The sequence below is a fragment of the Hakea prostrata genome, chromosome 8 (genome assembly GCF_041222555.1).
Source record: "Hakea prostrata isolate BN-2017 chromosome 8, UWA_Hpros_2, whole genome shotgun sequence".
Lineage (NCBI taxonomy): Eukaryota > Viridiplantae > Streptophyta > Magnoliopsida > Proteales > Proteaceae > Hakea > Hakea prostrata.
The window spans coordinates 8,212,091-8,236,234 of NC_142607.1; the positions used below are offsets into that span (position 1 = coordinate 8,212,091).

At 38.7% G+C, this 24,144-nt stretch overlaps 2 protein-coding genes across 2 annotated transcripts; one reads left to right on the top strand and one right to left on the bottom strand.

Moving 5' to 3' along the window:
* The first annotated feature begins 881 nt into the window (after positions 1-881).
* On the top strand, positions 882-15,571 carry LOC149006637 (vesicle transport v-SNARE 11-like). The gene is made up of 6 exons (XM_089165872.1): positions 882-1,093; positions 1,274-1,390; positions 9,531-9,589; positions 9,675-9,863; positions 10,543-10,713; positions 14,868-15,571. Exons 2-6 carry the CDS (start codon positions 1,297-1,299, stop codon positions 15,018-15,020), a joined length of 666 nt encoding a protein of 221 aa, XP_089021998.1. The 5' UTR covers positions 882-1,093; positions 1,274-1,296; the 3' UTR covers positions 15,021-15,571.
* A 4,060-nt stretch (positions 15,572-19,631) lies between these two features.
* On the bottom strand, positions 19,632-21,220 carry LOC149006638 (L-lactate dehydrogenase A-like). Its single transcript, XM_089166105.1, has 2 exons — positions 20,383-21,220; positions 19,632-20,304 (listed from the first exon to the last, which is right to left on the bottom strand). The coding sequence occupies exons 1-2, from the start codon at positions 20,980-20,982 to the stop codon at positions 19,861-19,863; spliced, it is 1,044 nt and encodes a 347-aa protein (XP_089022231.1). The 5' UTR covers positions 20,983-21,220; the 3' UTR covers positions 19,632-19,860.
* Between the last annotated feature and the right edge of the window lie 2,924 nt (positions 21,221-24,144).

The following is a 24,144-nucleotide window of genomic DNA, read 5'->3' on the forward strand; positions in this document are numbered from 1 at the left end:
AATGTATGATTGTATAGACATAGTGAATGGAGAGGATTGGAATTAAAAATAGAGCATGCATCAAGTAAGAGAGAAGTTGATTCAAAAGGCCAATATAATGACCTTAGAATCATATAAGGTATAGATCTATTTACCAATAGCAGATGTGATAATGGGAATAAATCCAATCAGGAAAAACAAAGGAACCAAGAATTCATTTTTCCACACACACATATGGTGATAATAATACTCTTCCTATCCCTTTATTCATCTCATTTTATTTCGTTTAATAAAAAAAAACACACACACACACACATAAGGTGTCTAGGTCTTTTGGAAAAAATAGATGATTATTTATCCTCGGTATAATCCACAAACATGGTGCACTATATTACCTAGAAAAAACCACAGCACATTAAATTGCCACTTTGAAACTCTTAGGCTAGTTAAGTTCTCGATGGTTACTTGGCACTTCGATGGTAGATTGTATGGAATAGACACAAAAATTGAGAGACAAACACAATATGTTAGAAATCTTGTTTGCTCTGCACGGTTATCTCTTGTATAATTCTCGAATTGCAATACATGATAAATTCAAAATTCAACAATTATAATTTTCTTGTCCTTCTAATCATAAGTTTAAATCCAGTCTTTTTGGAAGGGCTCTTCCAATAAGTACGCAATAAATTACAGGATTTAGTCACATGACATGTTCATATTTGAGGTTAGAATAAATTGAATTACAACTTTAGATTAAAATATTATATATAGCTGAATCTTATAACTCATTGATCACTCAACTAAAAATTTCACTAAAGAAAAAAAAAACGAAGTATTATACTAGGACATCCTCTTCCTTCGGAAGTCAAGAAGGTAAACTACCTTTTGCAATGAAAGAATCACGAAATCCATGGGACGCATGGGTTTATTAAAAAAAAAAAGTAATAAATAACAATAAAAAAATTCCGTGGGTAATGGTTGTAATTTTCTTCTAATTGAAGGCCAAGCGAGAAATTTCCAACAGTATTGGTTCGTCTTCTATTGTTTCGTTGATCAACTCCAAGATACGAGCTGATTTTACGAAATTTGGTGCCTCTTCAGGGCATTTCTGCTGGTATGTTGCCATTTGAGCCTTTTTTTTGTTAGATTGCAATTCCAAAATTCTAGTCTTTCTAGTTTTCGGTGATTTAATTGATCTTAGGTAACTAAGTAGTGAATTCCTGGACTGCAATTGTTGCTCGCTCTATTTAGAGGAGCATCGAAATTGACGATTTCTGGATTACTGGTTTAACAGGGTCGTTGTGATCTTTGGGCAAGATGAGTGAGGTATTTGAAGGATACGAGCGTCAATACTGCGAGCTTTCGGCAAATCTATCGAGAAAGTGTACCTCCGCTGGTATCCTTGAAGGAGGTGAGAAGTGTGGTTTCTTCCTTTTTTACAACCTTTTGATTTGTTTGATTATCTTGATATATGTAATTTTAGCCTTGTTTTTCAGTATGTATTGATCGCCGGCATTTCTTTAGCTGCTTTAGAAAATCCATTGATATACTCTAAATTTGGATCTTATTGCGGTAAAATTTTAACCTGATTATATTTAATCAGTCAAAAACCCTTAGTTCTTCTGCCCCCCATTCTCTAAGATTCGATCTTTGTTTATTAAACAGCTCCCCGCACTTCGTTTTTCTTGTTGGTTGGGGGTGCTCATATAACTTATTCGTTTTTCAAACTGCCTGTATGTACCTTGAGTGTGATCTTATATCAATGGACTCCCTATCGCATGCGCTATTGCCTTCCAACCATAGGTGGGTAATGCCTACCAAGATGTACGTTCTCTGCAATAAAACTCCCTCCAAAGTATCCAAACCAGGTCCACACCACAATATTTATATGGTCAGGCAATGTGATTTGAGGCACATCATAGAGCAAGACCCAATGTTGTAACCATGGATCTAGGGTTAGGGTTAGAACTCTAATTTTCCTTGAATGTGGCTGCCCAGGAAATTCCAATGAAGGATGGAGGGTTTTTAGGGTTTTAAAGGGGTTCAGAGCCTTCTGAAATTTCTTCAGACCTGAATTCAATTGTACTATCAAATACAGATTTGAAATTTGAATTTCAAAGGTAATTAGGGTTTGGGAAGGGTCTAGGGTTGCTGGTTCTACAGATCAGAACTGCTTTCCATTGTTTTCCTTCAACTAGAATAGGATCTAATTGATAGAAATTAATAGAATTCAGATTCTTTCTGAAGTTTCTGCAGTTTTCAGGGAAGAAGATGAAGTGCAGGGTTTTTAGAACTTGGGGAATAGGACTTTTTCTGCAGAATTAATGGTAGGGATGTGTTCCTAGGGTTCCTGCGATCCTGAGAGGACTGAAAGGAGTTGAACGGGGCTGGGGTTGAAGGTTTCCTAGATGGGGTAAGGTATGATATTGCTGGGAAGACAAAGGAGATTGGGGAGGCTGCAACTACTGGGAAAGGGGCTAGGTTTGGGAGGAAACTGTTGGGGGAAGGGGAAGGGGGTAATTGCAATAGGGAGGGAGGGTTTTCAAGGTCTGAAACAGAGGGGAAGGGGGCAGAAGAGTTACGGTAGCAAGGGGAGGGCTTCCTAGGGTTGCGTGGGCAAATGAGAGGGATGGGGAAGGCTGCTGACAAGGGGAAAGGGCTGGGAATGGGTGGGGGATGCTGCTGTACTTACTGGATTGCTGAATTAGGATGCTTGAAGGTTTTGATGATCACACATGCTTTGTTGGAATGAAGAAGATGAAGAGAAATCTTTCACAAGACACTCAATGAAGGCCTACCCAATAAGGAGACCCTGGTCCTTAATCAATTCAATTAATCATCAAAAACTGAAATTTACAATGCAGAAAGAGGTTATTTATAGCCTAAAATTAAAGACTCTTGACTCAAACTGGGATCTCTATAACTGATGAGATTCAATTGCAACTCAAACTGGACTCTTATGAACACGTTAGAGAATGAATCAAATTATTATGAGATTTCAACCCTTTGGGATCTCTATAACTGATGAGATTCAATTGCAACTCAAATTGGACTCTTATGAACACGTTAGAGAATGAATCAAATTATTACGAGATTTCAACCATTTGATTGGAATCTCACCAACATACTTTTATCTTTTAAGCACATGCTAATTAGATAACTTAAGACTCAACTCAAAATAAAATACTCAAAACAAATTCCAACTAGACTCAAATAGACTTGACAAAATTAATGGCAAAAATGCCCAAAATACGCCTCAGTGTAAGGTTCAGCTACTTTGTGGGGGCTTCTTAGATCCTTCCTGGGGGCCCCACTTAGGGTTTCGGCCAGGGGGTTTTTGTGTTCACATCACCCAATCAAGATTCTATATTTGCCTAATACTCTCTCTTTCAACTGCTACATCAACTGGGGATGAGCCTCTCGCTTCAGTGCTTGATTGTACAAAAACAAGGACACTCCCCCCTCCCCCGGGTGCAAACCTATAAAGCAACCACTTGGGACCATGAATAATGCAATAAAAATCCCCCAAACTAGGTTCAATCTAAGGCAATCAACATTCGAGTATGATCTAGGAGACAAAGTAGGGGACTTACAGGGCTTTACCTCACAATGCAATCAAAGAAGAAAGCCTCTGATAAGAGCAATAAGTTTAGTCAAGCTGTAGAGAAGGGAAGAGATGATACTGTAAACCCTTGTGGGAAGAGATGATACTATAGGCTGCCTTGTGGTTCGGTTAGTTGTCAAGGCTCAATGCAATTCTGTTTTGTGGATTTTGGACAGTGGCTATCCATTCATATGACATGCGACCAAGGGAAGTTCATATCTTCATGAAGTTGAATCAACATGAAGAAGGGACGCTGAATTTGGCAATAGTGAGTGCCGAATTTGTGGTCAAGGGTATTATTAATCTGGACAATGTTAAGAGTAAAGACAACTAGTATTTTATGTTACTAGGCTGAAGCACAATTTACTTAGGGTTAGTCAAATATGTGATGAGGGACATACTGTAATGTTCCACAAGTTTGTCTATCAAGGTGGACATGTAGGAAGTGGGAAGTCAATTGGAACTTGTACAAGGGCATCAGGCACTTTGTATACTTGGATGAAAAGCATTGAAGAACCCTGTTTGATGAGATAAGAAGTAAAATTGTTGTGGCGTAGAAGATTGGGTTACATTGTTTTGACAACCTAGACAAAACTACATCCAAGAAGGCAGTTGAGATGTCCACCAGTGAAGAAGCCCTTAAAGTTTACTTTTGCATCTTGTAGAAGGGTAAGGAAACCAGAGTCACTCACAAAGCAAATGAGCATTACACAAGAAGGCATTGAAACTAGTTCGTACAAATCTTCATGGACTAACCAGCACCTGAAGTACCAATCTTGAAAAGTTCTTATTCTTTTTTTATTGATAACCACAGTGATGATTTGGGTTGATGTAAACCAAGGAGAGGGTTGACTAATTTTTCTATTATTGATGAATAGCAGAACTTACTAGGTTTTGGGAAGCTTGTGGCTAAGGAGAAATTGGGTTTCAAGGCTTGCGGCTAGGGTTTAGGGTCTTAGGTTTAGCTAGAATGGTTAGGAATTGATGGACAGGTGCTGTCTAGTTGTTTTCTAAAAGGGAAAGCTTCAATTTAACTCTGATGTGTAGTTTTTTTTTCTACAAGTTTAATTTTCCACGTTAGGGTTGCGCAAGGTAGGGGATGGGATTCTAGGGTTCTTAAGGGTGAGGGTTATGTAAACCCAAGTTGAGGGATAGGGTTTCTTGGATGGATTCCCTAAAATTTGGGGTTTGCTTGGAATCTTTCAGCAACTAATTCTAAAATTCTATGGGTTGATCTAAAGCACAAGGAGTATTTGTGGAAAGGGATATGGTTGTTTATTTCACTAAATTCCCATGGGATGATCTGGGAATGTTTAGGGATCCTAAGATGGTTAAAAATTACTGGGTAACCTATGGGATGATTTTAGTGGGAGAAGATGACTATTGTTTATGTATCTTGGGTTGTAGGAGTGTCCCAAGGCCCTATGGGATGACTTAGGGTTGATGGGAAAAGGGAGGGAATATCCTAGGGTTAACAAAATTGATATGGGTAGGGATTTGAGATGTTAAGAAAATCAAAGAATGAGAGATAAAGGGAATTAACAGTTTAGAGATAGGAAAAAGATGTGGGAAAAGGGAAATTAGGATTACGACATTGTGCGATGGGAAAGGAAGGGAAAGGAAGGGAAAGGGGTAGGGAAAACTTGCGGCAAAGGGGAGGGGTGTTATTGCTGGATTCTTGAAAGAATCCCAAGATTCTTGACTTCCTTCTTCTTTTTCTTTTTCTTTAATTTCTTTCAGTTCTGTGGCATGTTTTAGAAAATAAAAGAAAGCCGAAAATTAAAGGAAAACAGAAAAAGGGGGAGGGGGGAGGGGGGCTGCCGCAAGAAAGAGAAGAAGGGGGAGGGCTTTCTTGCTGCTGCAAGAGGGAACGGGGGCTGGGAAGGGGCTGCAATGGTAAGGGGAGGGGATGGGGTTGTGCTGTGATGGAATGGAGGGGCTTGGGTGGGATTCTTGGCTGCTGTACTTACTTGCTAAATGGTTGTAGGTGCTGTGTGATTGCTAGACTGCGGTTGGACTTCAAGAACTCTTGCTGAATTGACTGAGAAAATCTTCCTAAATCTGCCGTGGCCCTCCCAAGAAGACCATGACCTTGTTTTATTCATTGATTCAACTTGTCTTACAATGAAGTATGGTGGGGGTATTTATAGCCCTAAAATTGGAGGGAAAAGACATGGACTCTAATAAGGAACCTAACTTGAGTCAACTAGGGAAATTAGAAACTAACTCAACTAGGTTTCCTATGTAAGTTAGGATACCTTTTACAATTAAATAACTTGTTGTGGTATCATTTACAATTAAATAACAACTACACAAAGTAAAAGAACTTTACTTGAAATAAAAGACTCAATTATCCATAAAGAATCCTACTTAAAAGAAAGACTCCGTATGACACAAGAACTCAACTACTAACTCAAACTAGGACTTTAAGACACGATTGGGCTCTGAAAATTCAGACCAAAATTCTGAAAATAAAATCAGCAGCTTAATTAGGACTAGAAAATGACCAAATTGCCCCTTTTTGGGGTTTGGCCAGCCCTAGGTGCGCCACCTTGGTGGGGCCTTGGAGCCCACGCCAGGGTTTAAGCCAGGGGTGCCTTTTTTTGCATCACAGGTACAGGTGCTCGTTACAACCAAACAGTTTAGGGATGGTCTAGAGGCTTTCCTACTGTGATTTAGGCCTTAGAAGAACTGAAGAAGGGGACAGCAAAGTTTTAGAGTTTTACAGCTTATGTCTTCCAGAAAATTGCCGCAGATAAGGGAGAAGAAGGGGAGGGCAGGGAGGGCTTAGGGCAGGGGTTTGGGGCTGGGAATTGACACTTCCTCACAGTATCTTTGAAGGGAAAGAGAGAGATTACTGCTGCTGCTGCTTCTTTGGATGAAGAGCTGATGAACAAAACAACCAAACAAGGCTGCTGCAGGGTTTCCTCCTTGGCTTGCAATCCTCAGCGATTTTGTTGATTTCAGAGCTGATTTGTTACATTCCAGGGCCTTGAATTTATAGCCAACAATAAAATATTCCAAGCAGAAATCGATGCTAGGGAGTTCTACTCTAGAAAGACCTAGAACTTAGACATGGACTCAAACTCCTATTCACTAATTACAATCTGAAATTAATTAATAGAAGGCTATAATTATAACTCTTTTAACTAGGGATAATCCCACATAGATAAGATTTATTAAACTAAAAAGTGGTTATAATTTAAGAAAATGACAAAAATACCCCTAGGGGTGCGCATGAAAATGGCGGCTGTCTATAGCTTCTTGTGGCTTCTATTGAGGGGGAGGGGAGCTGTTTGGAGTTTACATCATGGGTTCAATGATGGGTTCAGGGTTTTAAGAAACCAGTTGAGAATGAGACAAGATGTGAACTGAATGATCAAATAAAGGAGAACACTTGGTCAAAGTTTGATATTATTTTGAGTATGAAGTGAAACATAAGTGTCAACTGTGGAGAGAAAGAAAGAAGGCCCTCAACAAAATGGTGGGCCAAAAAAGAAAAAATAGAGAGCATAATAGTACAAGAGTACCATGCTCATAGAGAGTGGCTTGGGTAAATATTCTGGAAGGAAGGAGTGCACGTACAAGATAGGTGCATGCTTGGACCATATGAATATGAAACTCTATATGAGTTGTGGTTCCAGAGCAAGGCAATTTCAAAATATTTTAGCATTTTTGGCAGTAATGCTACATTAGAAGGACTAATCAGAATGGAGGAGGAACTTGAGAAGATAGAGAAGAAAAAAACCCTGGGAATAGCACCCAGATCCATAGATTGAAATGCTATTGGTACAAGATGGATTTTTAGCATAGTTGTCAAGGCATCACCTTGGCGATCAGTTGCACCTTGGCATCCAGGAGTTTTGATCAACCTGGGCGCCTAGTTGGTCTCCCCTTGTATTTTGACCTTCTCCAATGCCGTTGTTTGCCTTGCACCTTGATAGCTGTAGTTTTAAGTGCCATGGTGAATGAAGAAGGTCAAGTTCAGAGAAAAGCAACCATTCTTTGCAAAGGCTATGCACAAGTGAATATGTGGATACATTAACATCAGTAGCAAACTAGAGGCTATCTGGATATTCTTAGCTGTGGCAGTATACATAAACTTCAAGCCCTATACAAACTAAAATATCCCTAACAACTGATGCTCCTGCATCAAAAAGTGTGGGCATATGCCCAAAGACGTTGTCTTTGAGATTTTTCAAAATTTTCATGCTAAAATTTCTAGTGGACATCATATCTGAATGATAATATGGAAAGGCAACTCTACGTTGAATACCTGGATTGACGCAGATCTGAAGTCCAACAAGAAGGCGTCTGAGTAGTAGTTTTTGTACGTTAGAATTTTTTTTATCTCAGTGTTTTCAGCCTTTTATTCCATTTTGGTTGAAAAAGTGATTTATTCCTGGTTCAGTTTTGGTTCATTTAAGTTTGTTTACTTAATAGTCATGTGATCGTCTATGTTCAACATGATTTAAGCAGCATGTAATTAGGTCTAACCACGGCCTCCCACGATTTTTCAAAGGAGTTGTGTTTTGTTTTATTTCTAAATTTCTTTGCCTATTGTAATTAGGACTAGGAACTTAGGCCGAGTTGTGTCTTGTTTTTTTCTAACTAGGGACTTAGGTCTAAGGCCTCACTGTTTAAAACATGTGCTGTTTTCAGACAATGTTTCAAATTTTAGAGATACTTAGTTCAACTTGTCTCCTAGGCACTTTTGGGTTATCTGATTGTTATTGTGTATTACATCTAGTTCTTCGGGTAGTATTGATACATGATAGTTAATTGCTGAGAAAGGGCTGAATAGTGGCTAGGGATTTTTTAACTTTGTACTTTTTTGGTCTTGAAATGTTCTCCACAAATTTAGGGTTTCCAGTTTGTAGTTGTAACAGGCTTGCTTATACTTGATACTTCATAACATTCACATACTGATTTGGTCTCGTCAAATACCTTGGCCTACTTTGCTGGATTCTCCTTTTCTAGCATTAGGGGTGTAGAGTTGTCAACAGAGTCTGCCAATAGAAATGGAACCAGAACATTGATCTTATATATTTTATGATATTAGGACAACATCAAAAACAAACTCAGCCATACCCAACTAAATGGGGTTGGATACATTGATTTCTGCGAACAATAGTAGGGAAAACTGACTGAAAGTAAGAGGAACAAAGACAAAAATATGGGCAGAAAGAAATGAAAAAGAAGGGAAACACAGCTCAGGAAGACAGGAAAATTTCAGGTCAATGGGGTCGGCAATTTGGATCCCTTGCCCTTCAATAAGCTCTATCTGAGGTTAATAGGTCATACTTGGTAGAAGACACAGACTCACACATGCCATTAGTCCATAACCTCTCCTATGATCATTTTAGGCTTGCCCCTAGGTCTTTTAGTTCCTCTAATCAGGATCAGGTAACTCTTCCTTGCTGGCATCTCCAAGCATTTGTTGAAATTGCCATACCACCGTAAAAGACATTCTCAAAGGTTTTCATTGGTCAGCGTAACTCTCGCAGATCAGCTCTAATACATTCATTCCTTCATCCTTCCTAGTTTTGTAACACATCCATCTTAACATCCTCGCCTCTGCTACGAATAGCTTCTTCACATGACACTTCATAACTGCCCTACACTCCACCCTGTGTCACTGTATTTCTGACAATTATATATCGTGGAAGAATTTGTGGTGGTTTAGTACCTTACATTCTTTGAAGGTCAACCAGAAAGAGTTGGTTATTTCCATAAAGAGAGTAACGGAAAATGCAGAAATGCTTTTATTTTTCTGTTATAAATGACCTGACAAAGAACCCTATGTTGGTTTTCAGTTTAAGGGGATGAAAATTTTGAACTAGAGTTGACGGTTGGCACTGCCACACTAGCACATGTCGTATGTATATCATTCTGGCTTTTGCTTATTTATTGTTGTTGATTATATTTCATATATTTAACCTTGCAGAACAGAAGAAGCAGAAAGTTAATGAAATAAAAGCTGGATTGGAAGATGCAGAGGCTTTGGTACCATTAAATCATATTCTTGGGTGTTGTTCTCCTTTGCAATTCTCTGTTTTCTTAAGTTTTGTTGCTTTCTGAATTTCTTCAGATTAGAAAAATGGACCTTGAGGCAAGAAGTTTGCAGCCAAGTGTGAAGGCTATGCTTCTTGCAAAGTTAAGGGAGTACAAGTCCGATCTGAACAATCTGAAAAGTGAAGTTAAGAGAATCACATCCAATAATGCTAATCAGGCTGCACGAGATGAATTGTTGGAGTCAGGAATGGCTGATACACTGGTGGTATGTTTTGCCCAATGTAGTGTGTTTTTTTTTTTTTTTTTTGGGGGGGGGGGGGGGGGTTTAGGGGGTCATGCATATCGTTCAAACTTCCTTGTTAATTTATGTATTGCTCTCCATGTGGTCTATTGTTAATGTATTGTGATTTGTTGTTAGTGTACTTTTCATTGCTGATATTGTTCCCAAATTCCTGTACCAAGATGTTTCTTTGCTTCCTGGGGGTTCAATTATTTTTTTTTTGATGGAAGGATTTTCACAGATTGCTATTGTAGTTGCTAATAAGCAAAGATGGATTCAATTCCTTTTGGGAAGAATATGGGAATTGAGAGATTTGGAGGGATGCTTCAAAAGAGCAACTATCAAAAGAATGACTCTGAATAATCAGATTAGTGCCAACCACTTAAGGCCTCCGTGAAATCAAGAAAATATTTTACATTGAAACAAACGGATCTATTATGGTTGTGCCATTAATAAAGTTCTTGTTTTGCTGCATATATCTCCAGCTGCTACACTGATGGCCATATTATGGTTGTTAGTTTTTTTTTTTCCGTCCAAAATGGTTGTTAGTTTTGAAATATTGCGTATCTGTCCCTATTTGTTGACCCTCTATGCTGTTAAGTTTTATTTGTATTTACCTTCCATTTAACTGACAGAGCAATAGTACTAATGGATGGATTTACAGGCGTCTGCTGATCAAAGACGCAGATTGTTAATGTCAACTGAAAGAGTGAACCAGTCTGGTGAGCGGATTAAGGAGGGTAGAAAAACCATGCTGGAAACAGAAGAACTTGGTGTCTCAATCCTTCAGGATTTGCATCAACAACGACAGTCTCTCCTGCATGCCCATAACACAGTATGTACTTCCCTAATGCTTGACTTGTTTTGTGGTGTATTAATGCTATTGTGCTGTTCATTTCCCCCCGACTTGTCTGCTTTATTTTATTTGTTACTGGCTGCTGCTTTTGTGCTTGTGATGTTTTTGTGTGTGCCTTTTAGCTTTACATGGAAAATGATTATTTGATTTAGGGCCACTGTATATTTCTGCTGTAAGGAAGTCCGATGTCATTCTGAATGATTTAGCTTGGTTTTTCCCCTGGGATATTAATGTAATACTGTATTTGATTGATCAAAACAGTAGCCAAATAGGATCTTTTCACAAGAAGGAAATTCAGATTTCATTGACTTAAGAATGAGACAGATTTTAGATGTGAAGCAAAGCTGAAATCTAGAGAGCTATCACAATGATAACTCTAGGATAACATCAGAACAATCGGGACATATTTGTACTTCAAGGTAATGGTAGTTACCAAAATAGAATATTAAGAATTAGACGGGGTTATTGCTAGATGGAGAAATGAGGGAATGATATAGCAGAAATGAGAGAACAACCAAAGGCAACAAATATAACATCCAGGCTTTACACCGCAAGGTAGATCAATTGGATCAAACACCAACCTACCTTAATCAAACACAAGGTTTCTCTAAAGAGAAGAATACACAAGGTTTCTCTAAAGAGAAGAATAGCTAACAAAGCTATTTAATTTCAACTGATGTTTTCCTCCTTTTACATAAGTCTCTTCATATAGCATTCTAAAGAGACATGAACATTAAATGTAATATCCAACCACTAGTTAACACCTACCTATTAATGACTCAACCACCACCTAACTCTTGATAAAGGAACTTCTTTGACAATGAGTTCTTCTTATTTTCAAAGCTCAGCCACTTTTATTGACTTATCAAGAACTAGACTTGGACTTAAGTCTAGCTCATGAAGATTAAATATGTGGGCTGACTTTAACCCACCAAAGTAGTCCTAGCCCATGAAAGCCATGGGCTGATTTAGGTGATAGCTTTAGGCCTTCGATGGGCATGACCCATTGAGCTTTTTCTTTCTTGTATGTCTTCAATTCTGCATTAGATATCCACCAAAGATTTCTTATGGCTGAGCCACTTCTGTACTGTTGATTTATGGAGACATTTGGGAGTTTGGTTTTCCCTATGTCAAGTTTTGTTGTGCAGCTCAAGTCTTTTTTTAATGGTCTAAAAAGGGGACTTTCATTTTGCCAACCAGCTTTAAGGTTTTATGGGGGGACCATGGCGTATCCATTTTGGGCTGCTGACTAGATTGCTATGTCACCTGGATTTCATTGGTAGATGATGCAACAGGTGCAATGGTTCTAGTATGCCCAAATCACCAAAAACAGGAAACATAGCTGCAGGGTAGGCTGTGAGTTGCGATAAGCATTTGGAGAACTTTAAAATGACTGTTCTGGGCCCCCAACTGTTAGCTGTTTCTAGATGTTCTTGGCAGGGGCATTTGGGTCTTGTTCTCGGGTTAGGGTTTTCTCCGTGTTTTGCTCTAAGTACATCTTATTTGTTTGAGAGTGGGGTGGAAAACGTTTTAGGGCTCTAATATGCTTCTTCTCTCTTCATAGTGAAACCATCATAGAGGTTAGTGTTGGACATAATGATGTAGAATTGAAGACATATACAGGAAAGAAGAAGTCCAATGTGTAGGGCCCATCAAAGGCCTATAGCTATCATTCAAATTAGCAAATGGTTTTCATGGGCTAGGACTACTTTGGTCGGTTAAAGTCAGCCCATATATTTTGATCTCCAGGGGCTAGATCTAAGCCCAAGTCTAGTTCTTGAAAAATCAATAAAAGGGGTTGAGCTTCGAAAATAAAAAGAACTCATTGTCAAATGAGTTTTTCTTTGTCAAGAGTTAGGTAGTGGTTGAGTCATTAATAGATATGCTAGTGGTTGGATGTCACATTTAATGTTTATGTCTCTTTAGAATGTTATATAAAGAGACTTATGTAAGAGGAGGAGACACTCATCATTTGAAATCAAGTTGCTTTCTTAGCATTCCTTATTTATGGAAAATCCTTGTGTTTGATCAAGGTAGGTTGGTGTTCGATTCACCTTGCGGTGTGAAGCCCGAGTTTTATTTTGTTGTTCTTATTGTTCTCTCAAATCCCTCATAGTGTACCTTCAATTTCTTCATCATTGACAAGTCTACTCTAGTGACTACACTTCATCCTAATTTCCAATCTAGTTCATAGTTTTGCCCTTGCTTTGAAGACCTATTTAGTCCGTATTGTTATGCTATTGTCCTTGTAATACCAGTCTAGTTTTCAGTCCTCTTCACATCTGAGTTCTGTTTCATCCTAAGTCTATCAAATTTGAATTTTATTCCTTGTGAAAGATCCTATTTGGCTATTGTTTTGATCAATCAAATACAATACTACATTACATAGCCTTAGGGTGAACCACATAAAATCTTCTTGTTTGTGTGTATTTTCTCCATTTTCATGTTCTTTTTGTGTAGCTTTGCTAACAATAAGTTGGCAATTATGGAAGGGAAAGGTCTAAAGAAGAAAAGCAAAGTTAGTACACAAAGAAGTGAAAGGGCCTTACAATGAGTACACGTTGTATTAAGTGGCCAGCTGTGAGTATTTTACTGAGGTGCATTTAGGATGATTTAGTCCTTGATAAGCTAGTGGTTCTTGGTACTAGACATCCCCTTTCCTATTTTCCGGTCCCATACTAAACCAGATCTGATCCAAATCTGTATAGGGACTTTTCCTTTCGGATGAATAAAATTATTTTATCCAAAAGAAAGAAAAAATTTTTTTTTTTTGTGGGGGAGGTGTTGTTGGGGAGGCGACAACAGCTCTAAGTGAGCAGCAACAAATCAAAGACCCCAACTAACAACATTATGGGGTATCTACCATCTACAAGAGGTCTATGGGAAGAACACAAAGCTGAGAACAGACATCTTTCCAAATGGCTTTCCAAATTTGGTCATGGGATCTGGATTTGGAAGTCCATTAGTGAAGATTCCTCTCAAGCCAAATATGAGAAATACAAGAGCTGAAAACCAGCTTCCCAACCGTATCAGCATTGGAGGAGTCCTGAAATGAAGCAGAAACATGGTGAGATTCAAGCTCCAAGGGGCGAGGATGCCTATGCTGGTGCTAGATGGAAGCAATGCCAAGGCTCCAATATGGTCAGAGAAAGGGCTGGCAAAGGAGAGCTGGGTAGGGTTTTTGATGTCCAAAGGGGCGCGCGGGGGGAGAAAGGAAGCGAAAAACAAAAAAAAAAAGAAAAAAGAAGGAAAAAGGGGGGCAAGGGAAAAGGGGGGGGGGGGGGGGGGGCCGGGGGGGGGCGGGGAGCAGAGGATGCATTCGGGGGAGACTGGGATATGGCAATGGAGGAGAAGAAATTAGGTAGGGGTAGGGAGGTAGTTGGAGAGGACTCTCCAAATGGTGAAGGCTTGCCTAGGGATATGACCTTTGAACTAGACTAAGCTGGCCTAGGGGGGAACAAACATGGTTATAGGCAGAAGAGGTGGAGAACAACCCATTTTTGGAAGGTAGTCAGATGATGACCACGAGGAATCGCGCTAGAGAAGGTAAAAGTAAACCAAGTTCACCCAAATGGAATTTTCTTTGTGATGATTTTCCAAATGATTTGAGGAGGCTGGTGATGTTGTATCTCTAATATCTGGATGCCAAGACCTCCTCTTGGTTGGGCTAATAAACAGCTTCTCCTTTCGGTCTAGCCTAATGAACAGCTTTCTAGCTGATGGGGTGAAGATATCTGGAGGATTCTTTGCCCTTCCAAAGGAAACTGCAAAAGAAGGACTAGATGGAGGAGGCGATGGTTTTAGAGAGAGCAAAGATGCCGCGCCAATAGATGTGTATGAGGATTGGTTGACAGAATCCTGGCTTCTTTTTTGTGTCATAATGGGTGGGATATGAAATTTTAGGTTAAGGGTAGAAGATAAGTATTTGGGAAAACTTTCAGTTCCTGAGGTTGCATCAGAATGATTGTATTGCACGGATTCCACACTCAGAATGACCATTATGGGAACCACTGATTTATATGTACAGGGTGATGTTGATGATCAGTGTGTTCACACCTCCCCTTCCCCACGTGTGTGTTCTTGTAATGGATATGAATGCATTGTTTTGCTAACTGTTCTTTCTTCATTTTCAGCTTCATGGGGTTGATGACAACATTGGCAAGAGTAAGAGGATTTTGACTGCCATGTCAAGAAGGATGAGCAAGAACAAATGGATCATAGGTTTTATAATAGCAGCTCTAGTTGTTGCAATCGGCTTAATTCTGTACTTTAAGCTTGCCCATTAGCGAGGTATGCTTGTTCTGTTGTGGTGTGAGTGATAATATCTTGCTATTCTCTGTAATTCGTGTGGAAGTTAATGATGATCATTTTTGAGTGTCTGTGGGTGCTATGTAATTCTCAGATTCTTTGGTTGTGTAATGCTACACTTTCAACAGTGTCTGGCCATTATTTCCTTTTGGAAAAGGAATAATCAGAAGTTCTCCTCCTTTTGATTGTAGTCTTTGGTTTCTTACCGATAGACGGCGACACTCTTCCCTTTCTGGCCTTATGGGCCTGCATGAAGGCTCAAGCCATCAGCTCATCCAGTTTTAGACTGGGCCATCCACATTTTATGACATTCACCCAAAAGCTGGAACTTCTGAGTGGAAAGGTCATTCTGAAGATTCCTAATTCAATTATTATGTATTATCTAACCAATGTAGGGCTAATCGGTAGATTGGTGCAAACTCCCTTCTCCACATAACAAAAAGTCCAGCCACATTGCTTCAGTCGATGATTACATATTCCTGCAATCTACAAATTTTTCCCAGTAGTTTGGCTCCAGTCAATATCATTAGTAGGTATTTGGGCTAAATAATTAGTATGCGGTTGGTAACGTTTGGTAACTTATGAGTGTCCAATAAGTTATAGATTTTCAATTATGTGTAACATTCTAATCTAATTGTACTAGTAAGAGCAATTTAGTACAAAATCTTGAACCTATTGGATGTAAGTCCTCAATCTCTATTGTTATTATTATAATATTTTTGGTATCGGTGGATTGTATTGACCCTTTCTTTCTTTCAAGGGCAGAAGTCATCAACCCAGTGTGTTGATAGTTGATACATTACTTGAGAAGAAGAAAAACTGACGTTTTATATACCAGCACAGAGTTGTTGCAGGTGGAGAAAAGGATCTCTTAGGATTTGGGACCAATGAAAACTGAAATAACCAACAATATACTATTCGAGAATTCTCATGTGAGCCAGTTTAATGCAATTCAATTATGATTTATAACCATTATTTGAATCTATATTTGTCAAAAGAAAAGAAGACAACCACATGAACAGAATAAATGAGATTTTGAGACTAGAGATCATTGTACAAGAACAGCAACTTTTTTTTGGTAAGAACAGCAACTTGGCTATATAAACTTCGGTTAACCTTTATACATCGTTGTTTACCCAAAAAAAAAACTGGGAAAACTACATGATTAGGCACTATTAGGTTTATGTTTCTTCTTTCTTCCCAAAATCGACCACTGTAGTGGTCACTGTTGTTTTCGATTTTATATCTTTGGCTGGAATGAATCAAGATGTTATTTGTTTCAGGTTTTTTACTTAATGAAAAACGCCCAGCAACTCATTATAGATAAAAAAAGATGGAGGTCTCAAGATTTTATAATCCAAATCCACTGCAATTGAAAAGACTTACAGCTGAAGGATGGAATCCATGCCTTCAGAGCCGATTTTTATCTGTGCATCTTAGCAACGACTAATCCTTCTTCTGATCTCTTACCCATGAATCAATCGGTTCACTTTCTTGATTGTTGACAATTTAATCCTTCAACATATAACTAATATACTTCTGGTTCGTCGATCAAGTTGAGCTATTTTGCAATCAGTCTATGGATCTAACTCTGATTTTTGTTGGAAAAACCTATGCAATGAGTGATATATCCAACTAATTTTTCAATTTGTCCAAATCTAGTGTTCTTCTTGTCTTTGCATATCCAAATCCATCTTCTTAGAACTCATTCTACAGAAACCTAACCTCCGATTTAGTTATTGATTTGAAAAAAAAAATGAAGAAGAAGAAGAAGAAAAATCCTTTGATTCAGTTAATCATCCAGGTTATTGTAGCTGGAAAGGAGGCAGAGAAAGAGGGAGGGGCAAATTTGTCATTAGATTAGTAACTGACACTGTTTTGACTACTTTTCTAAACTCAAAACTATTTGATTTTATTAATAAAACAGTGAGTGGTTAGTTTTGTAAACATAAACTCAATAGTTGTTAATCATATAATTTTTCCAATTTGTTTGAAAATAAAAAGAGAAGGAGATAAATTCAAGTAATATTTGAAAAGTGTTTTTTTTTTATTTTTTGGATTTTGGAGAGCTAACCTTTATGAATTTTGTTCTCATGCCTCTTTGCAGTAGGAGTTAATTTTTGTTATGCATTAAATATTTCTTACTATTACTTGGTATGACCTTCAATTGATGGTAGGAGAGGATGTATGTATATCTTTTTCAAGAGAAGTTTTAGAGCTAACAGTTAGTTTGCAGAGAAGGTAATGCCAAATATATTTTTCTGTGAAAAAGTTATTTTACAAATTAATTATTAAATAATTTTATATTTTGATCCAAAAATGAGTTTTATTGTGGATTTTTAAAGATAGGTAAAAATAAAAAAAATGAAAATCATGCGAAAGACAACCTTGTCGGTGGTTGATTCTTTGGTTTATGTATATGATACACTTTCAAAAGTCTCGGCCATTGTTTCCTTTTGGAAAAGGAATAATTAGAAATTTTTTCGCTTTTCCTCCTTTTGATGATGGTCTTTTTCTTACCCATGTGACATGTTCTTGTCTTTCTACCCAAATAGCTTGCATCAAGCCATCAACTCATCTAGTTTTAGATGAAATTTTATCCGCTGTATTTTTTACCAGAAAATGGACCATCAATTTCTTTATGGTCAATTTCTTTATGGTTGAGTGACACGTGCCCATACAACCTTTTGATTTGACATATGAATACGTATCACTCATCCATTAAGAAATGAATGGTCTATTTCTTGTCAGAAATGGATAGGATGAAAACCCGTTTTAAATCGTATGCCCACATGGGCCATCCCCATTTTATGATGTTTGCCAGAAGCGGTTGAGCTTCAGTGTTGCGTACCACTGTGCTGTCGACGGTTAATTGAGATCAAATCTCGACCATCCATTTTGGTTTACAACACACCAAAATGGACGGTCAAGATTTGATCTCAACCGTTGCCAGCATGTGCTATCTATTAAATGTGCAGCATTGAAGTTCGGGAGCACCAGAAACTGGAACTTTGGAGTAAAAAGGTCATTCCGAACCACTATTGTATTTATTTTTTGCCAATGTAGGACTAATCGCTAGATTGGTTTAAAACAAACCTTTACTTCACTTGTATAAAATCCATTCAATTTCCATTGTTTACCTCAAACCTTAAAACCCCTCTTAGAGAACTTTCTTCCTTACCTTTAGTTAAACTCACTAGTTGGAAAGTTCTTCTGTCTCAAGCTAATCTTTAATCTTAAACCCATTATAAGCAAGGTTTCTAACTTTAGGTTTGCGATCGGGTTGATATCGTTTGAACTTGGGCTAGGCATGATTTTTTACGTGTGGCTTTTCTCCCTAGAACCTAGAGGAGACCTCTCAATGAGTGCCCAATGAACTATAGATTTCGATCACATATAATATTCTAATTCAATTATACAACCATGAGCAATTAGGACAAAACCTTTAACCTATTAGAGGTAAGTCCTTGATCTCTAAAGTTATTATTATTTGTTGATATGGAATCTCGCTCGTCCTTCCCTGTCACGAATCTGCAAAATACGTGCTCGACCTTGTGTGGTCGAGGTACGTCTCCGACTAGCAAGTTAGTACTAATGATATGATATCAACTACTCAATAGAGAATTCAAGTAATTGATCACACAAAATATGAATGCTTACCCCTAATGTTTACCTGAGGTGTTTATATAGTGTACGCTAACAGAGTTATAATCGGAATGTGATTCTAAGATGAGTTGCTCTAGGAAAGTAACTCTACACAAAGTTCTTTACCTAACTCATCTTTCCATCAAGTTGATGGATGGTAGGAGTCTACCTTTGTTAGGTTCCCTAAACTTGTTAGGCAAATGTGCTTGTTGTTATGGTCGGTTCTACCATGAACCGCCTGGTCGAACTTTATCAGGTAATGAACCTGGTTGGACCGTGCAACCATGGATTCAGACCGGACGATATAGAATGACCATTTTAGTCCTTAACATTATTATTCTTTTTCCGGTGGATTCTATGTTGACCATGTCTTTCTTTGACTGACAGATGTCATCAACCCAATGTGTTGATATATTACTTGAAGAGTAGATATTCTAATGTAAATGATAATGAGACTCTTGGTCATATGCATTTGCAAGAACAACAACTTGCTTATTTGACACGGTTAACTCCTCTACATAGTTTCATGTTGTTTATCAATAGAACGACAATGTATTATAGTATTCGGAATTAATGTCGGTCTTACATGCTAGTAGACATTTGTTTGGTTCCAAATGATAGTCAAAACATGCTAGTAGACATTTGTTTGGTTCCAAATGATGGTCAACAGATGATGTTAAAGATCCATGACTTTAGTGCCTTCAAGGCTCCATTCAACTTCTACAATTCTCCAGCAACCCATCCAAGACCTTCCAGTGGATTCAATGCAAAGTCGAGAAGAACAAATTCTTGAAGAACTTCCTTCTTGGCTGAACAAATGGACACGTATGTTTATGAAATTGGGTATGTTTTAGTTTGATGTTTAGATACCAGATATGTGTTGAGAATGATGCTTGCTTAAGTTTCAGATTGATCTAGTTAAAATATTTCACGATTTTAATGTTTCCAACCATTGGGAGTATAAGCAATTAATAATTCAGAAAGAGCAAACTGGGATATCTATGATTCAAGTCAGCAAAAACGCATTACAATTATTCTAACAACATTCCAGTGAAAAGAATGACAAAGATAGAAATTAATCAACTAATCTGAGCACAAAAAAAAGTTTAAAAACAAAGAAAACCCATAAACCAGACAAACAGAAGATCAAGAACAAGTTTGCAGACCGTGCTTCTACATCTCAAGCTGGCTTTGGTAATCTGAAATGGTCTTGGCAGAGTCACGGAGTTGCTGTGCCTCTTCGTCAGACAAGTGCACATTAATCACACCCAGAACGCCTCCCCTTCCAAGCTGAGCAGGCAAGCTCAAGAAAACTTCTCCTTCATCCATCCCATAGAAGCCTTTGGCAAGAACTGAAACAGGATGAACCCTCCTCTGGTTCCTGAGTATTGTTCTAGCAAGGCTAGCCACGGAGTACCCAATCGCCCATGATGTATAGCCCTTGAGACGAATCACCTCATAAGCACCATTTATGACTTCTTTGTGCATGTTCTCCAATGTTTCTTTCTCATAGTTAATTTCTTGCTTCTCTAAGAAACTCAACACAGGCACCCCACCAACGCTTATGCTCGACCAAAGCGCAACTGAACTGTCTCCATGTTCTCCAACAATGTAAGCCTAGATCAACCAACAAAAAAAAGATTAGACTCAGAATCCAAAATCAATGAAAGAATGACTAGTGATTAAGAACAGTACCTGAACATCTTGGGCGTTTACGTCTAGATGGTCAGCTATGAGGAACCGAAACCTGGAGGAATCAAGATTGGTGCCTGAACCAATCACACGATTAGAAGGAAACCCAGAAAGCTTCCAGGCTACATAAGTCAAGACATCAACTGGGTTTGACACTATCAGCAGAATTGTATCAGGGGAGTGCTTGGCGAGTTGTGGAATGATTTTTGAGAAGAGGGTGACATTGCGTTGAAGCAGATTGAGCCTGGATTCACCAACAATCTGACGAGCACCGGCGGTGACGATGCAGAGGTCGGACCCTGCAGTAACAGAGTAATCTACAGAAGCAAGGATTTTGGTACGGGGAAGGAAGGCTGCAGCGTGCTGTAGATCGAGCATTTCACCACGAAGTTTGTCAGGATTGACATCAACAAGAGCAATTTCGTCGGCGAGATCTTGTGTGAGAATGGTTTGAGCAATGGCCATGCCCACGTTCCCAGTTCCGACGACTGAGATCTTGGTGTGGCGCTTGGTTGGGGAGGGAGGGGCCATTTGCTGAATGGGCTTGAAGAAGGCTGGAGCTACTTCTAGCCCCAGATATGAGTCTGAAGGTGTTCTATGCATTATGATATTGCTGAAGATGGTTTTGTGGAACTGTGGTAACTAGTAGTGTTGCAGAGCAATTTGTGGGAACTTTTGATGTAGCTGAAGGGAGATTTTGTGTGAATTTATAAGGGTTGTGTTGCAGAAGGAAGGGGAGAAGTCAGCGGTTGTGTCATGGAAGATTTGCGTGCGGAGAAGGTTACTTGGAAAGAAAGAAGCGCAGACGAAGCTCTGTGGAACTTCTTCTTTATGTCCACATTTTTCTCCACGGTGGAAATTTTGAACATCACAGTTAGGTCTTAAAGATCTTGGATGGCACGTTTTTTCTAGAATGAACGTCTTCTAGAAACTGTTTTCCAAAGTTCGTGAAATCGTAAGAGAGAAATTACCGAAGAACAATTCATTGATTTTACTGGCGCGGTGAGGAGATTCCATTATTTGAAAATTGTAGTTTCTTGGATTTGAAAATTTTAAGTCAGATATTACCATATTCGATTAATATTTGATGATCCATATCCAATTTAAGTTTTATTTTAAGGATTCCTTTTGTTAGTATTCATTAATAGTAACTAACTACATTAAACTAAAAATACTTTATTACGCCAATGCATGGTTGATTGAGTGGTAAAGATCCAAACTTCTCAGTGTATTACATTTAATACACGATTATATTTATTGGTTCCAACACTCAAGAATGAGTTTAAAACCCCATATCTGAGCCGAATTCGATTCCAATTTACATATCTATATGATATGCATAATTTGGGTTCTCTTTGTCTAAGCCTTTAGTCCATCTTGTCGTGCCAAATGTTGAATGGGCAATATGTGAAGAGAAAGGTATAACAACCATGGGATGGAAAAGCTTGAAAGAGAATCGGTCCCTTTAGACATGGTTGAAATTGAATCATTTTGTTTTTAAAAGGTACACCTCTTTATCCAACGGTTGTCATCCTCTTCATCCATGCATTACCCAACGGTTGGATGGATAGGATGGACAAGAGGCTTGGATGGAGAGAATACGAATCTTGACAACTTGTTTGTTGATTACGTTATAAAGGGTGCAAAATAACTAAATTTGCATCGTGTTTCCCTTTTCCCCCCCCCCCCCCCCCCCCCCCCCCCCCCCCCCCCCCCCCCCCCCCCCCCCCCCCCCGACTCAATGGCTTTATCCACTCCTGCTTTTGTTTATGTGTAAGAACGTTTCATATTGGCTCTTCAATAAACTGGAGCATGATATGCTTGGAGACTTTTCAATGAAAAAAGAAGAAGAAGAAGATTTCAGTTGTATAAATAGATATAGGTTGTATAAATTAGGTCTGAATCTTCTGCGGTGTAGAAATAATAGCCATCCAGGGAGCGCCATGTGGTCAATGATAGATCGTAGCCGTTGATTTCCAACTACCCAAATCTCTAATGTGTTCCTCTAATTAACCCGGTTCATAAACGGTTCCAACCAACCCTACTCACCCGCCACTGACTCAGAAATCTACGTACCCTCCTCCCATGACATTGCTGCCATCATGGTCGCCGGCCGGGATGACAAAAACCTCTTACCTTTCATGCATTCCGATGAAACCAAAAAAGGAAAATCCGTACAAGTTTCTTATTCTCATGTTAAGGCTGAAATTTTCTGGACAATTGAGCCTAGGGTTAGGGAAAACAGCTCCGACTGCGCAAACAACGGCATCAATTTCTTCTCCGAAACCCACCAAGAACAGGAGACGCAGAAGGTCCAAAACTACAGAGCAATGTGAGAAGCCAAAATTACAGGGGAACTTGCCTTCAACGTTGGGAGTTGTTCAACTTGTATGTACCATACAGAGGTGGATGACGTATTCTCAAATTGGTAAAGTGTCGTCCCTCACATCTTCAGGCTACAAATTTAGGTTCTTCTCCGTCACATCTATCACTCCTCACCCACCACTGTGAATGCAAAAGCGGTTGAACTCCAACTTGAAGTCTGAGACATGTGATTTCACCTTCTCATTTAACAATTTCTTCATTACCAAATTGAAGAGGTATAGGATCTATTCACTGATGGAAGAACCAACGGATTCCCAAAGCCTTGATATTGGCCTCGATGTCCTTCTGGCGATGACTACAAGATCCGTGGACAGCGAAATGTTGGAATCTCTTGCAGCGTCTTGCATCTGGTAAATGCAGCATAAGACAATATTGTCTACCTCACAATGGACTCTCACCACATTTTTTCTTCTCTTTTCATCTTAATTCTTCTTAATTCTTGTTCGTCAGGGTTGGATTGGATCGATTCATAGGTGTATCAATGAAGAAAGATGGAAAATATAGCAGTTGAACTTTTTAATTTTGACTTTTGTAAGTTATTTGTTTATCCTGTATAGATGATCTATGATTCTATGGAGAAGCAACGCTGGCAACTACTGCGAGGAAGAAGAGGGCACAGATGAAAGGTTGTTTTTCTGAGTCGTAGTTGAGGGTTGATCTGATGAACCGGTTTACTCTTATTGGTTCACGACTTGAAATGGGTAATTTGAAAATCAGCCTTAATATTCACATATATCCGCGTGGTGCTCATCGGGTAGCGGTCGCTGGATGGCTGCTACTCCAAGCGCCATACGATTTAAATCCGTATAAGTTACACCAAATGCTGCTACTTCTATATATTTGGGTGAAAATCAAAAACAAAAATCATGCCAAAGACTCTCTAAGCGTCTGTTCTGTTACACGAATATAAGATTTATACCCGTTTGGTTGTGTGAATTTCTATAATTAATTTTATAAATCATGATTTCATAGATTTGAAATCTATAGACTCAAGTAACCAAATAGGCCCTAATAGCCAAATAAACGAAGTAAGTTTAGTTATGTCCCAGAGTCAACCAGGCAATGATCACTTGTGTGAATTTCTACAATTAATTTTATAAATCATGATTCCATAGATCCAGGCAATGATTACTTTTTACTGAAAGAGGGATTTGAGGCTCCTTACTATATACATTTTTTTGGAATGAGGTTCATCCAGAGAAAAACACTTTTTTGGAAAAAATAAAAAAAGCCTTTTTTATATAATTAATATAGGCGGGGCTTCGCCACTCGCCCTGAGGAGATTCGAACTCTGACCTCCTATTGGAAGCGTTGGACTTTGCCTCCTGAGCTACCCCTTAGGATTTGAGGCTTCCTACTGTATACATAATATTACCGTAT

Excerpts from the sequence above, each read along its gene's own strand:
- LOC149006637 (XM_089165872.1), top strand. The coding sequence starts at position 1,297 with ATGAGTGAGGTATTTGAAGGATACGAGCGTCAATACTGCGAGCTTTCG. Across the intron at positions 1,391-9,530 it reads CGCTGGTATCCTTGAAGGAG|AACAGAAGAAGCAGAAAGTT; the intron begins GTGAGAAGTGTG and ends TTAACCTTGCAG. Across the intron at positions 9,590-9,674 it reads TGGAAGATGCAGAGGCTTTG|ATTAGAAAAATGGACCTTGA; the intron begins GTACCATTAAAT and ends GAATTTCTTCAG.
- LOC149006638 (XM_089166105.1), bottom strand. The coding sequence starts at position 20,982 with ATGCATAGAACACCTTCAGACTCATATCTGGGGCTAGAAGTAGCTCCA. Across the intron at positions 20,305-20,382 it reads TAAACGCCCAAGATGTTCAG|GCTTACATTGTTGGAGAACA; the intron begins GTACTGTTCTTA and ends TGGTTGATCTAG.